The sequence below is a fragment of the Schistocerca cancellata genome, chromosome 4 (assembly GCF_023864275.1).
Source record: "Schistocerca cancellata isolate TAMUIC-IGC-003103 chromosome 4, iqSchCanc2.1, whole genome shotgun sequence".
NCBI classification, from domain to species: Eukaryota; Metazoa; Arthropoda; class Insecta; order Orthoptera; family Acrididae; genus Schistocerca; species Schistocerca cancellata.
Genome location: NC_064629.1, coordinates 158,332,650 through 158,348,126, shown reverse-complemented (window position 1 = coordinate 158,348,126; position 15,477 = coordinate 158,332,650). Strand labels below are relative to the sequence as shown.

General features: G+C 43.3%; 1 protein-coding gene across 2 annotated transcripts in view; it reads left to right on the top strand.

Moving 5' to 3' along the window:
• LOC126183441 (hyaluronidase-like) overlaps positions 1-15,477 on the top strand; it is a 268,965-nt gene that overhangs the window by 230,309 nt on the left and 23,179 nt on the right. For both annotated transcript variants that reach the window (XM_049925429.1, XM_049925428.1), the window contains exons 3-4: positions 11,124-11,263; positions 11,423-11,586. In XM_049925429.1, the coding sequence (XP_049781386.1) occupies positions 11,124-11,263; positions 11,423-11,586 (304 nt within the window). The remainder of the gene's footprint in view (positions 1-11,123; positions 11,264-11,422; positions 11,587-15,477) is intronic.

Here is a 15,477-nt window from a genome sequence, read left to right as displayed (position 1 = left end):
AGCTATCCCCACAGAAAAAAGTCTATAGGCGTCAAACCCGGGGAACGGGCCGGCCAAGGTACAGGTCCTCTGGGTCCAATCCATCGAGTTGGAAAGAATTCGTGAAGACGTGCTGCAGTACTTCGTGCACTGTGGGCTGGACAGTCATCATGTTGGTACTGCAGGTTCCACCTAGTCTGCAGAGGAACGTCTTCTAGCATCTGTGGAAGATGGTCTGTTAGGAGGCTGCGATGCTTGTGTGCGTTCAGTGTTCCGTCTATGAAGAACGGGCCTATGAGCTGATGATTTACTATCCAACACCACATGTTTGCACTCCATGGACGCTGAAGTTACACCTGACAAAGCCAAAGGGGATTGTCAGCAGACCAGTAGTGCATGTTTCGGCGGTTTACCTGGCGCTCATTGGTAAATGTTGATTCGCTACTAAAGAAGATACATGATATATCTGGAGTATCCTGGCTTAATGCCAATGTACAGAAGTTAACACGATTCTCATAATCATTTCCATGCAGTTCTTGATGGAGAGAGATGTGATAGGGATGGAACCTACACTATGTGATCAAAAGTATCCGGACACCTGTGTGAAAATGACTTACAAGTTAGTGGCGCCCTCCATCGGTAGTGGAATTCAGTATGGTGTTGGCCCACCCTTAGTCTTGATGACAGCTTCCATTATCGCAGGTATACGTTCAGTCAGGTGCTGGAAGGTTTCTTGGGGAAAGGCAGCCCATTCTTCACGGAGTGCTGCCCTGAGGAGAGGTATCGATTTCGGTCGGTGAGGCCTTGCACGAAGTTGGCGTTCCAAAACATCCCAAAGGTGTTCTATAGGATTCAGGTCAAGACTCTGTGCAGGCCAGTCCATTACAGGAATGCTATTGTCGTGTAACCATTCCCCCACAGACCGTGCGTTATAAACGGGTGCTTGATCGTGTTGAAAGATGCAGTCGCCATCCACGAACTGCTCTTCAACAGTGGGGAGCAAGAAGGTGCTTAAAACATCAATGTAGGCCTGTACTGTGATAGTGCCACGAAAAACAACAAGGGGTGCATGCCCCCTACATAAAAAACACAACCACACCATAACACAACCGCCTCCTAATTTCACTGTTGGCACTACACACGCTAGCAGATGGCGTTCACCAGGTATGCGCCATACCCACACCCTGCTATCGGATCGCCGCATTGTGTAACGTGATTCTTCACTCCACACAACGTTTTTCCACTGTTCAGTCGTCCAATGTTTACGCTCCTTACATCAAGCGAGTCGTCGAATGGCATTTCACGGCGTGATGTGTGGCTTATGAGCAGCCGCTCGACCATGAAATTCAAGTTTCTCAACTCCCGCCTAACTGTCATAGTACTTGCAGTGGATCCTGATGCAGTTTGGAATTCCTGTGTGATGGTCTGGATAGATGTCTGCCTATTACACATTGCGACCCTCTTCAACTGTCGGCGGTCTCTGTCAGTCAACAGACGAGGTCGGCCTGTACGCTTTTGTGTTTTACATGACCCTTCACGTTTCTACTTCACTATCATATCGGAAACAGTGGATCTAGGTATGTTTAGGAGTGTGGAAACCTCGCGTACAGATGTATGACACAAGTGACACCCAATTACCTGACAACGTTCGAAGTCCGTGAGTTCCGCGGAGCGCCCCATTCTTCTCTCTCACGATGTCTAATAGCTACTGAGGTCGCTGATATGGAGTACCTGGTAGTACGTGGCAGCACAATACACTTAATATGAAAAACGTATATCTTTCGGGGTGTCCGGATACTTTTGATCACATAGTGTATGTCAGTGGAGAGTGCGTAGGACACTTTCCTGACTCATCCCACTTCCTCGTGAAATTGCGCATGAACTAACGTGCGAATCAACTGCAACAGCAGCAAGAACATTAATTTCCCCCTCTTGTTTCTTTCTGTTACATTGTCTAGTTGGTACGCAGTCTCACGTAACTGGTTGAAGATGTTGATAAATACTTGCCGAGATGGTTGACGTTTATTGGGATATCTTGCTGTATGCACCATACAAGAACGAACTGCATTCTTCCTTACTCTCTACATACACCATGAGCATCTTAGCTTTTTCTACATTAGTAAATCGCATCTTCCTCTCACGAGTGTCACACACTACTTGACAGGCAAGTCACAATGCACTCAAGGAATACACAAGCACGTTGTATGCAAAAATAACAACATCGTACCTAGCAACTGCGGCGGTTGAAGGGCAGAAACAAGTGTCGGTGTGGGAACTTTTCAAAATTCGATACCTCGTAAACTAGAATCCTGCACAAGCACCACTGACATTCTAATTTACCCTACTTTAAGTTTATTAATGTTAATAGGCATCGTTCCATTTAGTTTGTTAATGTCGATAGACATTATTACACTTAAAAAAGTAGCCGCCCGGAGTGGCCGTGCGGTTCTAGGCGCTACAGTCTGGAACCGGGCTACCGCTACGGTCGCAGGTTAGAATCCTGCCTCGGGCATGGATGTGTGTGATGTCCTTAGGTTAGTTAGGTTTAATTAGTTCTAAGTTCTAGGCGACTGATGACCTCAGAAGTTAAGTCGCATAGTGCTCATAGCCATTTGAACCATTTGAACTTAAAAAAGTAGTATGTGTTTGCACAAAAATACACTTCTAAGTATTAGTGCAATTTATTGATTGGCTAATAAAACGAGTCCTTGACTACCAATCTGTTGTGTACAAAGTTCCGCGTAGTCAGCTCGTACACAACTTTCCCACTAGAGCGCGCCCCGCTAAGCACAACAGCGCAGGCGCACCTCCCGTCCATCTCCGCTCTACGAGATGGCGCTGCCATAAAGACGGACCAAATTCTGCTTCCGCCGATCCGCGTATTAATATGTAACGCAGCCACTGAGATTGGTGCTAACGTAGAACCTTTTCTCCTCGCGGATCACACTCGCGCAGTGATACCTGAACGCTCGAGGTATTATAACGAGTGTACAGACCGCCGATTAACTAGTCTGCATTAGTCTGCATTAATCTATAGTCAAGTTTCAGTCTGCACCTAATAAGATTATCATATTCCTGTACATGGCCATGAAGAGAAATGTATAGACACTTTGTCAAGTATCAGAGATATGTGAGAATAAGATTAACGTACCAAGAGCAAAGGAACTTCAGATTGTATATTGTAAACAGCATCCAGAATTAAGTTACGTAATGTCTATAATTTTTATTATTTTAATAAATGTGTGTGAAAATTAATCAAGTTCTGTTTAAAGTTGGTCACCGTCAATCTGCTACTCTAAGCGTGCAAGTGGCATTTCTATCGTCTGACCTAACGGCAGAAGATAAACACGCCACGATATGACCAAGAGACATATTGCTGACACTCGCCTACTTCGTTAGAGCGACAAGTCAAATAATCTGATGGTGTGTGTACCGAAGGTCTTACAGTACGCACACCACACAATCCATTCTGGTTGATTGGTTGGTTGATTTGGGGGATAAAGGGAGCAAACTACAGGGTCAACAGTCCCAATCCATTATGTAAAAACCGAACATCAATAGCGCTTTCCATTTCTGCAGTATTTGTGGTGCAAGTTTCAGGTGATTCACCCTGTATAATTTTGAATAGCCAAAGTCTCCTGTATTATTTCCCGTGTTGCGTCTTATACTCCCAAATCGACAGTGTAACTAGCTGGAGAAATATTGTATCGCATAAAGACCAGTATAAACGCCTTCAGCGAGTCCGAGGTTAACGACCAAGTAGCAGTGCGTGCGCGGCCTGGGTCAATATTGCAGGCAGCAGCTGTGGCCTGTTACAAGGTAAACAGCGGAATGTGGCGCACGCGAACGGGAGCGTAATTCTGGCGTGCTTTCCGGTTCACCGCCAGCGCGGTTGTCTGTCGCCGAGTAGCTGGACTTCGGTAACTCACCTTGTGTACGTCAACAAACTTTTTTTAAAAATTTGGTTATGATTTACTGAACCATACTGTCAACAGCTTGATACAAATATATAATCAGATGTACATATGATTTCAATATAAATAGTTTGAAAAAAATGGTTCGAATGGCTCTGAGCACTATGGGACTTAACTTCTGAGGTCATCAGTCCCCTAGAACTTAGAACTACTTAAACCTAAGGACATCACACACATCCATGCCCGAGGCAGGATTCGAACCTGCGACCGTAGCGGTCGCGCGGTTCCAGACTGTAGCGCCTAGAACCGCTCGGCCACCTCGGTCGGCAAATAGTTTGAACAATGACATAAAATTATTTTGCTATGTCGCATAAGTGCAGTAGTTACAGCTAATGAATTTTGACGTTACAGGTATGGACAAAATGTGATATAGAAAATAATTCAGCAGAGACACGGAAGTGTATGTCTGGTGTTTAGAGCATTTATGCAACGACAAATAGTACACCAAATTTCATACTTACACGTTACTACACTGTTCAAAAGAATTTAGGGAGCATGTGTATCAACGTCTGGTATGTTAAATCTATTTCGATACAGACTACACCTGTGCTCCGGCTAGCCGCTCGGTTTAACGCACTGCTTCCCGAACGGGAAGGCGTGCCGATCCCCGGCACGAATTCGCCCGGCGGATTAGTGTCGAGGTCCGGTGTGCCGGCCAGTCTGTGGATGGTTTTTAAGGCGGTTTTCCATCTCCCTCGGTGAATGCGGGCTGGTTCCCCTTATTCCGCTTCTTTTACACTATGTCGGCGATTGCTGCGCAACCACTGTCTCCACATACGCGTACACCATACTTCTGTACCACAAACATTTGGGGTTACACTCGTCTGGTATGTGACCTTCGTCAGCTCAATAACCCAGGGTTCGGTGTGGGGCGGTGGTAGGGTGGGTGGACTGCTATGGCCTGTTGTGGGCTTGTGTACCACTGAGGGCTACGGTTGGACGAAGCCTTTCCGTCGTTTCTAGGTCCCCGGTTCAATACACATTACACACAATACCTGTGGTCGTATTGCATGTCGTTAGACCTTCGCTTTCAATGTAGGCAACAATTAAAATCATTCTTCTCCTATTGGCTGTGTTATGCATTACAGCTTGAGGTGAACCTTCAGGAAGAAGTGAGTACCGGTGTCCCAGTGTTTTCTAGAGAGGTACACAGATGTCAGTTGTCATTCGTGGACGTTGTATTCTACTAAGCATATGCAATGTGTCATCTTAATGCAATGCACATTGAAAGGTCGGTCTGTTTGATTGAAAAAAGATGGGCTTTCGGTCGTGTTGCTTCAGATGCCAGTGCCTCTCCGTGTGTCATCCATAGGTTATGGACACGTTACAGGGAGCCAGGTCAGCACACAAGGCGAGCTGGACAAGGTCGCCAACGCAATACAGCCCCACGTGAAGACCGATATCTGACCATCTCTGCGTTGTGCCATCGTACGGATGTCGCCAGAGCACTGCAAGACGATCCCAGAAGGACCAACTGGACCGCTGTGTCCATTGAGACTGTAATGAAAGGGCTCCGAGATAGGACCTAACAACCCAGATGTCCTTTTCGACTGCCTCGCTTTACATGACAACATCTTGCAACTCGCCTTAAGTTCTGTCGTTCCCATGTCAGCTGAAAACTCCGTCACTGGCGAAACGTGTCATTCACAGGCGAGTCCAGATATCATATGACGCAATCCCGTAGTGAGCGCAACCTGCCAAATATTGTGCGGAAAATTTACAGATTTCCAAAGTTGTGGGGAGGCTTCGTTGTTGACCGCCACACGGATCTTGTCGTTGTCCAAGGTCGCCTTACCGCCAGACAGTACATAGAACAGAACCTTTTGGACTATGTGGTTGCTACATCATTCAGTGGTGGGCCTGAATTCCTTCTAATGCAGTGGTTACCAACCTGGGGAAATTACCCCTGAGGGGTAGAATGTAATTTTCTGAGGGGTGAAAACAAAAGAGGTCAGTTGTGTTTCGGTTACGAAATTAACTTATTTTTACTATATCAATACTGTTATCAATATTTCGTAAGACTGTAATACTCATTTCATAAGCTACTACAAACTACATTTTTTTTTTTTTTGCAAACAATAGCATTAACGCATGACACACAGTGTGGTGGACGTTACAGCTTGTGAAACGAATGTATGAAGAATATCTTCCTCACACAGTCCATCCACACCTACTTTGCGCCCCGCATTTTTGATAGTAAAATTGAGACGTATACGTCACATATGCATAAGTATCTCATGAAAATGCCTTCTCTCAGTTAGAGGCAGTTTCAGAAAAGACCAAAAATTGTTTCATCATTCACTTCGCAACAGTAAATAAACAAACTGACAGCACAACACAACAGTTAAGTATCTAATGGCTACTCTACTCCTGTAGGACTTACATCGTATTATTATTATTATTATTATTATTATTATTATTATTATTAGTGACAGTAGCGTGACACAAAGGATTGGCACTCGAGTTCTTCCAATTTCTGTCGGTTCACAAGTAAAGACTCCAGTAATCAAGTGATTTACAGAAACAATAGACCAAAGTATAATACATACAATTTAATTTCGTTGGTTTTATGTGGGTGTGCAGGGTGTGGGCGAAGAGAGCGTCGCTAGGGACAGGAGTGGTGCAGAGAAAGCATGTTTTGTAACAAGTGTCTATCCTCACTGTGGATAGTTAGTTTTCCTTTCTGAGGAGTTGCAGGTGCGATGCACTGAGAATTGCTTCATCAGTTATAAAAGAAAGTAGTTAGAAATAAGCGGTACGAATTCTTTCATTGACTCTTTACCTGAAAAATCAAATATTTGACTTTCGTCATTTTAAAAATTGAAGTTTCAAAGAAAATCTGTTTTCATTCTAAAGTTTAGTTAGAAGCTTATATTGGCGATGGTGGGGGATAGGGGGAGCTGCTACTATCTAATATCTGAGTGCAATCGGGGTAAGATGTCAGAAAGGTCAGGAACCACTGTTGCCGCGCGGGATTAGCCGAGCGGTCTCAGGCGCTGCAGTCATGGACTGTGCGGCTGGTCCCGGCGAAGGTTCGAATCCTCCCTCGGGCATGGGTGTGTGTGTGCTTGTCCATAGGATAATTTAGGTTAAGTAGTGTGTAAGCTTAGGGACTGATGACCTTAGCAGTTAAGTCCCATAAGATTTCACACACATTTTTGAAACACTGTTGTAATGCCAGGGCGTAAGTGGAGGGCGTGAGGAGTGTCTTGCGAAACCCAGACCGACCGGCGATGAGCCCCGACCTAAGCCTCATCGTGCGTATATGGAACGTGCTTGACATGCGTGTTCGTGATCGTCCTGTTTCACCGCGGACTCTCCAAGAACTATCATGGTCTCTCATTGAAGAATGGGAACAGATACAGCTACATCTACATCTACATACGCTGCAAGCCATTCTGCGGTGTGTGGCGGAGGGTACCCTGTAACAATATTAGTCGCTTCCTTTCCTGTTCCGCTCGCAGAAAGAGCGAGGGAAAAACGACTGACTATATGCTTCCGTATGAACCCTAATTTTTCGTATCTTATCTTCGTGGTCCTAACGTGAAATGTGTCATGGTGGCAGTAGGCCGGGTGGTCTCCCTAGACTCACAATGATCATGCCACGTAGGTGTAGGGCAGCGGTTAACGCTCACGGATGGCATAAGCGTTAAGCGTTATTGAATCTCTCAAACTCCAACAAAAAGCACCGAGAATGGTGGGATGAATGATTGTTTCCATTTTGTTTTCGACACATGTCGGACATTTTAGTTCTTCTTATGTAACCAGTGTAGGATGTAATTATGTGTACTTAATTTGTGAAAGATAAAGACATAATTTCGCCGGCCGGTGTGGCCGAGCGGTTCTAGGCGCTACAGTCTGGGACCGCGCGACCGCTACGGTCGCAGGTTCGAATCCTGCCTCGGGCATGGATGTGTGTGATGTCCTTAGGTTAGTTAGGTTTACGTAGTTCTAAGTTCTAGGGGACTGATGACCTCAGATGTTAAGCGGAAAAAGTGGTCCAACTAAAACATTCATATTCCTTTACGTACTACACGAATATGTCATAAAAAGTAGGGGTTCCTATTTTTAAAAACGTAGTTGATATCTGTTTGACCTATGGCAGCGCCATCTAGTGGGCCAACCATAGCGCCATTTGGTTTCCCCCTTCAAGCTAGACGAGTTTCGTTCTTTGTAGTTTTTTCGTTTGATATTTATTTCGTGAGATATTTGGCCCGGTCTCTATCAATGGACCACCCTATATACACTACTGGAAATTAAAAATGGAACACTTTGACTCAAGCTGCTAAGGTGTTTCATATTTGCACAGGACGCTACGAGAGGATAGTTAATGCAATGATCAAAAGTGCAGCAATGGGAGCAAACAAGGAACTGTGTTACTAGCCGTGGCATGTTGCAAGCTTCACGTCAGTTGCTCACCTCTAGAGCCAGTAGCAGCCAGTTTGATATGGTACATGGAGCTCTATCTATGCCTCCAACATTGTCGTTATGCCACAACAGCGTGGATGTGACTTCTTTTTGCGATTGGCGGAATTTGAGTGAGGGTGTATGGCGGGTATGCGGGAGACTGGGTGGTCGTGCTGCAGAACTTTGTAAAAAATGAGAGGTGTCCACAATGTATCAATGTTGTTGCCAGTGGTGTACATGTTTATCAGCCTGGGTCTATTCAGATTCATGCCAAGACTGTCGCATCTTGCAAAGCACCGTATTGGATTGCACTGTGACTTAACAACAAATTAGGGTCTCTGTTGCTCCAGCAATATCAGCGAGGCCCACTTGCAACTGTCTCTGTGAAGCAGGGCTACGATCGTGCACGCCATTAGGGCAGCTTCCTCTCATTCCCCAGCATCATACAGCCCACCTCCAGTGGTGTCATGGTAGGCTGTGGTGGAAGGATGAATGGAGACAATTTGTCTTCAGTGATGAGTCACCTCTTCCTTTATGCCAGTAATGATCATCTCTGTGCATGCCGTTGTGGAGGTAAGCACCAACTCTGGAGTGTCTACGACAGTGGCATGAAGGGCCAACACCCAGCATCATGGTGAAGGGAACCATATCTTGCAATGGCTGTTCTAAATAAATGGTTCATATGGCTCTGAGCACTATGGGACTCAACTGCTGTGGTCATAAGTCCCCTAGAACTTAGAACTACTTAAACCTAACTAACCTAAGGACATCACACACATCCATGCCCGAGGCAGGATTCGAACCTGCGACCGTAGCGGTCGTGCGGTTCCAGACTGTAGCGCCTTTAACCGCTCGGCCACTCCGGCCGGCAATGGCTGTTCTCTTCTGCTGAATGTAGAGGGGACATTGAACAGTGCACAGTACATCCAATACATCATTCAGCCTGTTGTGCTTCCGTTCATGCACAAACAAGGCTACGTGTTTCTCCAGTGCACTTCTACATGTATCCTGCGCCACCCAAGGTGTATACCAACTACTGTGCTCAGAACGATCCCCAGATCTGATGCCCATTTAGCACGTATGAGGCCGGACGAAACATCATCTTGTGCAGTCTGCCCAGTTGACGCACCAGGTGGAAATTGCATGGCAAACCTTTCAGCAAGACTACATTCGTCACCTCTCCGATCATCTCCATGGGAGAACTGCAGCCTGCTTTGCTGCAAAAGGAAAGAGGAAAGTGAGTGTGTGTGAAATCTTATGGGACTTAACTGCTAAAGTCATCAGTCCCTAAGCTTACACGCTACTTAACCTAAATTATCCTAAGGACAAACACACGCACCCATGCCCAAGGGAGGACTCGAACCTCCGCCGGGGCCAGCCGCACAGTCCATGACTGCAGCGCCTGAGACCGCTCGGCTAATCCCGCGCGGCAAAAAAGGAAAGTGTCCAGGGTTCTAGAATTGACATTTTGTATGCCCTGTTGATTGTACTCAGATCAGTACGACTCTGTCGGTTTATTTTTATTTTATTTTTTATTTATTTTATTTTATTTTATTTTATTTTTTTTTTTTTGTACTCCCTGAACAATGAATCAGTAAAACTTCCTTCTTCTGGGTCGACTAATTCTTGGTGTTCTTTTTTTCATTTTCCAGTAGTGTAGTAAAAACGGACTCTGTACATTTGAGGATCTTCGTGGCACAATAAAACAGGAGCACTTGTTGGAAGGGGCATCTTCAGTTTTAGGAGGTTTTGCAGTGAATGGTTTTGCTGTGCCTCACAGAAATTCCAGGAAAACAGCATGTGATTCACATCCCCTTCTTCTTTCTTCCAACAGGCGCAGAATGAGTGTTGTCTTTGATGTCTGTTCAATATAAGTGAGAAGGAGTTGAACCATGCCTAGTACTTATTCTTACCGAGGTAATTTTCAACTTCCTGCTTGCCTGAAATTTTCGACAGGAGTGAAGTTTCTAATTACTGGTTGTGTGACAGCGTACTATTGATCTTTATGACAGATTGCTAGGCGCCAAATATCTGCCCATTCTTCTTTGGCCAGTTTCCGTACCCATCGTATGGAAGTTTCCACAATGGAATAACGGCAATGAAAATTTGTGCCGGACCGGTACTCGAACCCGGACTTCCCGGTTATCGCGAGCGGTCGCCTTACCGTTGGGCTATCCCAACACGTTTCACAACCACACCCAACTTCCATATGTCGTCAACCATGTATCTACAATCTGCATTCCTACATGTATTATGCATATTCTCGCAAAGGGCAGACATTTAATTGAATAAATACGATAGTGCAGTGCAGAGTTCTGAATAGGACAAACACTGCAGTACCGCTTTCATTCGCCGACACCAGGTAAGCGACTTTCAATTAAATGTAATTAATGTACGAATAGAGGTTGTAGACATACGGTTGACGATGTGTTTGGATCTGACGGTGGAGCATGATCGGATAGCCTAGTAATAAGGCGACCGCTCGCCATAACCGGGAAATATGGATTCGAGTTCCGGTCCGGCACAAATTTTCATAGTCGTCATTCCACTTTACAGTTGATGGTCATACATAATCGCAGCGGCGAATACATTTCATATATTTCATAACGGGTGTAGTTGCCGCAGTGCATGGTCCTTCGGACACGCATTCATGTCCGAGGGATGCTTCGTACTTCTGAACAACTCAGGCACTGCAATATCGTTATTGTTAATCGACACTGAAATATTAATCAAAGCCAATTTCATATTCAGTACTTTTTTCAGGTATTGGAGTTATAGATATGGAATCTTGGCGTCCAGTGTGGAAACAGTTGTTTGGTTCTTATGCACCATATCCAGAATTTTCTAGAAAACTAGTGAGGTCCCAACATCCATTCTGGAGCAAATCAAGCGTAGAAAAAGCGGTAAGAATTGCCTTCTCTTGTACGTGATCTTATGTTTCAAGTAATCTTCAAACACAAACACTCATTTTCTTAAAATATCTTCTAAATAATTTTTATTAAAGATAGAACTCTGTGATTTATAATTTCTGGAATCTTTAAAAAATTTGCTCTTTTAAGCAGGCAAGACATGATTTTGAGAAGGGAGCTCGCGAATTTATGGAGACAACACTAGAACTGGCGAGACAGCAGCGACCGTTGGCTCAGTGGGGGTATTACGCATACCCATACTGCTTCAACTACAGAGAGCAGAACTGTTCACGTGATGTGGAAAAGCAGAATGATGGGTAAGATACACTATCTGTTTACACATAGCGCAGAAAAGATTAATCTCATCACAGTCAACTCATTAGTGATATTAATTCTATAATTACATTTATTGTGGCTACAAAACTTGATAGCCACTCTCTAACAAGCTAGCGAGGTTTCGGGGGTAGCTTAAGCAAAGGAAATTAGTTGTTGGTTAATGTCATATTACATGGATTATTAGCAGCATTAATCGTAATGATGTGGAATGAGTCATTTTACACCCAATAGCATATTCATGTTTAAATATGGATACATGAAGACCTTTAATTTTTTTTCTATTTTTAATACAGATGTGAGTTAGTATTACTACCCATTACATTCAACACATATAAGAAATTCAAATTTTCTGTGGAACAGGAGTTGCGAAGGATAAAATTTTTCAGTTTGATTTGAAATTTCACTTTCCTGTCTGTCTGCCATTTTACATCACTGGTTAAGTGATCAAAAGTTTTGTTGTAGCGTACTGAGCCCCTTTTTTTTTCAGAGTACTGAATGTCATTTTTTTCTTCTGTTATTATGAATATATGGTGTAGCAGCAGTCAGAACTCCATGACTCCTTAAACAGATGTCTACAAGATGCTCATGGGTGAGCATCATATGTTATTATTATAGCACTTTTCTGAGCAATCAAAAACCTTCTGCCTTAAAGATGAGTTACCCCAGAATATTATTCCATATGCCATTAGTGAATGAAAATACTCAAAACATGTCGATTTATTTATTTGTCTCCCTCCAACGTTTGGTACTTCTACATGTAAAGATCTGAATATGTTGTATCTTTCTTAATCTGAGAGTGAGACCATTCGCAGAAAACCGCCCTATAATACTTTTAAGAACATTATTTACCGTTTCTTCTGTTGCTGTATGTATGTTTCCCTCGCTTACAATTGTAATGCCATCCGCAAAAAGAACTACTGCTTATTTTATTTTAGACGGGAGGTCTTTTCATAGGCTATATGAGAAACAATAGTGGATCTAGGAGTGACCCCATAAATGATTTCTTCGCAGTTAGACGAATATCCCCTGCTTACATTGGTTGAATTATTAAGTACAACTTTCCGCGGTCATCCAGTTCATACATGATCATCCAAATTTATCTTTTCCGTGGATACCCTAACGCCATTAAAACGAATGCTTGCGCTCTCACAATCGTAAATGCAAAGGCATCTACGAAAATTGTTCATCTAAAAGATGGTACAGGCTCGTTTATTTCATTCATCAGTTCTGATTTGGGGATTCTATGGTTTCTCTAAATCAGTGCACGTGAACACTGGATTTGTTGTTAATAATAGACTATTGGGACAACTTCTCTCTTCCTTATCCATTACTAAGAATTGTAAAATGAAGCAACACTAATGCTGTTGTATATTATTATTGTTTTCATTCCCACATTTCATAGTTTCACGTTTCCTACTTTCGTTTTGTTCTTTTTAAACAAGTTTAATGTCTCTCATGGAGTGTTCTATGACACTGTGTCACTGGCTAAGGTAACCAATTGAATTAAAATTAAATAAAAAATAAAGATACCCAAAAAGTCTAAACTTGAACTCAGTTCCTCGCTAATATGAGCTGTGTTGCCACTACATCCAGTCCATATGGGAGATTTAGCACTCCTGACACCTCAGTGAATGTCTTTGTTCATCTGACCGATGACTGAGAGGTCTGCAGACCCTTGGACGGGGTAACTGAGTGAAATGATTAGTCAAAACACGATATCTTACGTCCAAGCCATGCAACGTAATGAATATGCCAAAGTGATTTCTCCCAATAAGTAGGCGCTTCTGGCATGTAACAGATTTTCACTAGTCACGACATATCCATTATATCCATTACATTGCAGATTCAAGATTCTGAGCGTATTTCACTCATATATTTTCATGACTACATTTCCATCGATTTCATCCCTGTTACCTCCATTCATTGAATTGAATATATCGTTTCAGGATAAGCCGTGATACTCCATTATATCCAGTCCTCTGATAACCCTATATTTGTTTCGCAGTAATAGGAGGAAGTGGTTCAAATGGCTCTGAGCACTATGGGACTCAACATCTGAGGTCATCAGTTCCCTAGAACTTAGAACTACTTAAACCTAACTAACCTAAGGACATCACACACATCCATGCCCGAGGCAGGATTCGAACCTGCGACCGTAGCGGTGGCGCGGTCCCAGACTGAAGCGCCTAGAACCGCTCGGCCACTTCGGCCGGCTAGGAGGAAGTATCGGTAACAAAGAAACTTGGTGTTCTCCGTACATAAACATCTCCTGCTGTAGGGAATAGTTTTAAAGCAGCTCACCATACCATTTTATGTGTTTCCATTGATCAGCAGTCCAAATTTTGTGCTTTTTGCATCACATAAATTCATCTTTGTGTTCATCTGGTTTGCAACTGTGTTTTCTTTGTCTCTGTGTTCTCTGGACGCTCTGGACAGTCGCTTTCGTGAAAGTGGTCTGGTAGCATTTTTTTTTTTTTTACTGACTTGTTTCTACGAATATGTTCAGTCTTTCTTCTATTATTACGCTAATTTTCATATTAAGTAACGTGACACGCTGCAGTAGCTCCGTCACTAATGACCTCTTCGTCGACGGGACGTTCAACCACAATTTTTCTTTCTGTCCCTCTTTTTGGAGTATATCTAGATACGCCTAGTAGATTTCTTCCTGTTATCAATGATGCACTAATTGTTTTCACTTCGATTTTTTGTTATCGGTATTAGTCTATAAAGACAGACACGGCAGCAAATGAGCACAACAATCATCACAAAGTTATTGTCGATCCAGGCCACTGCCAGAGATGTCGTAACAAAAGCACGAACATCAACGATCTCTGTACTATTGGATCGATCGTGTCGTTCTTACAGTGCCACGACTTGATTTTATTAGTATAAAATACACCACATAACATTACAATACGTAATACACAGTAACGATACTGATACACTACTCAGTGATGTAATTATCAACTTTATCAAGGACCGCTTGACATGTAATGCCACATATCTTCACAAACCAACTTACGAACTGTCGGATTTCTGATACGGAGAATCAGTGGTGTATTTCGTTTCAAGGACAGACAAACAAACTGTAAAACAGGTGGTCATAATGTTTTGGCTCATCAGTGTAAATGCATATAAACGATTCATCACTTCAGATACCAACTGTGTAAAAATTTATTTCTCTTTAGACTGAAACGTAATTTTAATTTCAGTGTATACTTAATTCTCCTCAGGAACCACGAGATACAAATCTTACAGGCGTGCGGTAACTTTCTTGCCTCAGCAATACAGATAACCGTACCGTAGGTGCACCCACGTCAGAAGGGTATCTGTAGAGGGACCTGACAACATATTGTTCCTGAAGAGGGACAAAAGTTAATTCGTTGTTTTTATCGACAATAGAATCATGTATGGAGAAATGTTGACAACTTTGGTCAAGAAGCAAAAAAAAAAAAAAAAAGGTTCAAAATGGCTCTGAGCACTATGGGACTCAACTGCTGTGGTCATAAGTCCCCTAGAACTTAGAACTACTTAAACCTAACTAACCTAAGGACATCACACACATCCATGCCCGAGGCAGGATTCGAACCTGCGACCGTAGCGGTCGTGCGGTTCCAGACTGTAGCGCCTTTAACCGCTCGGCCACTACGGCCGGCGGTCAAGAAGCGTCTGTATTGTTTACGACACATTATTTTACGAATTAAATGAACTTCAAGATTCGTCTAATGTAGTTCCTAATTTATTGATTTTTGCAGCATGTCATGGCATTCTTTTACAGACAGTACATAGTATGAGTAAAGTATACACTATGTGATCAAAATAATTCCGAACATCCTTGTGTAATGGTGATGGTACTGTGAAGTGAACATGCG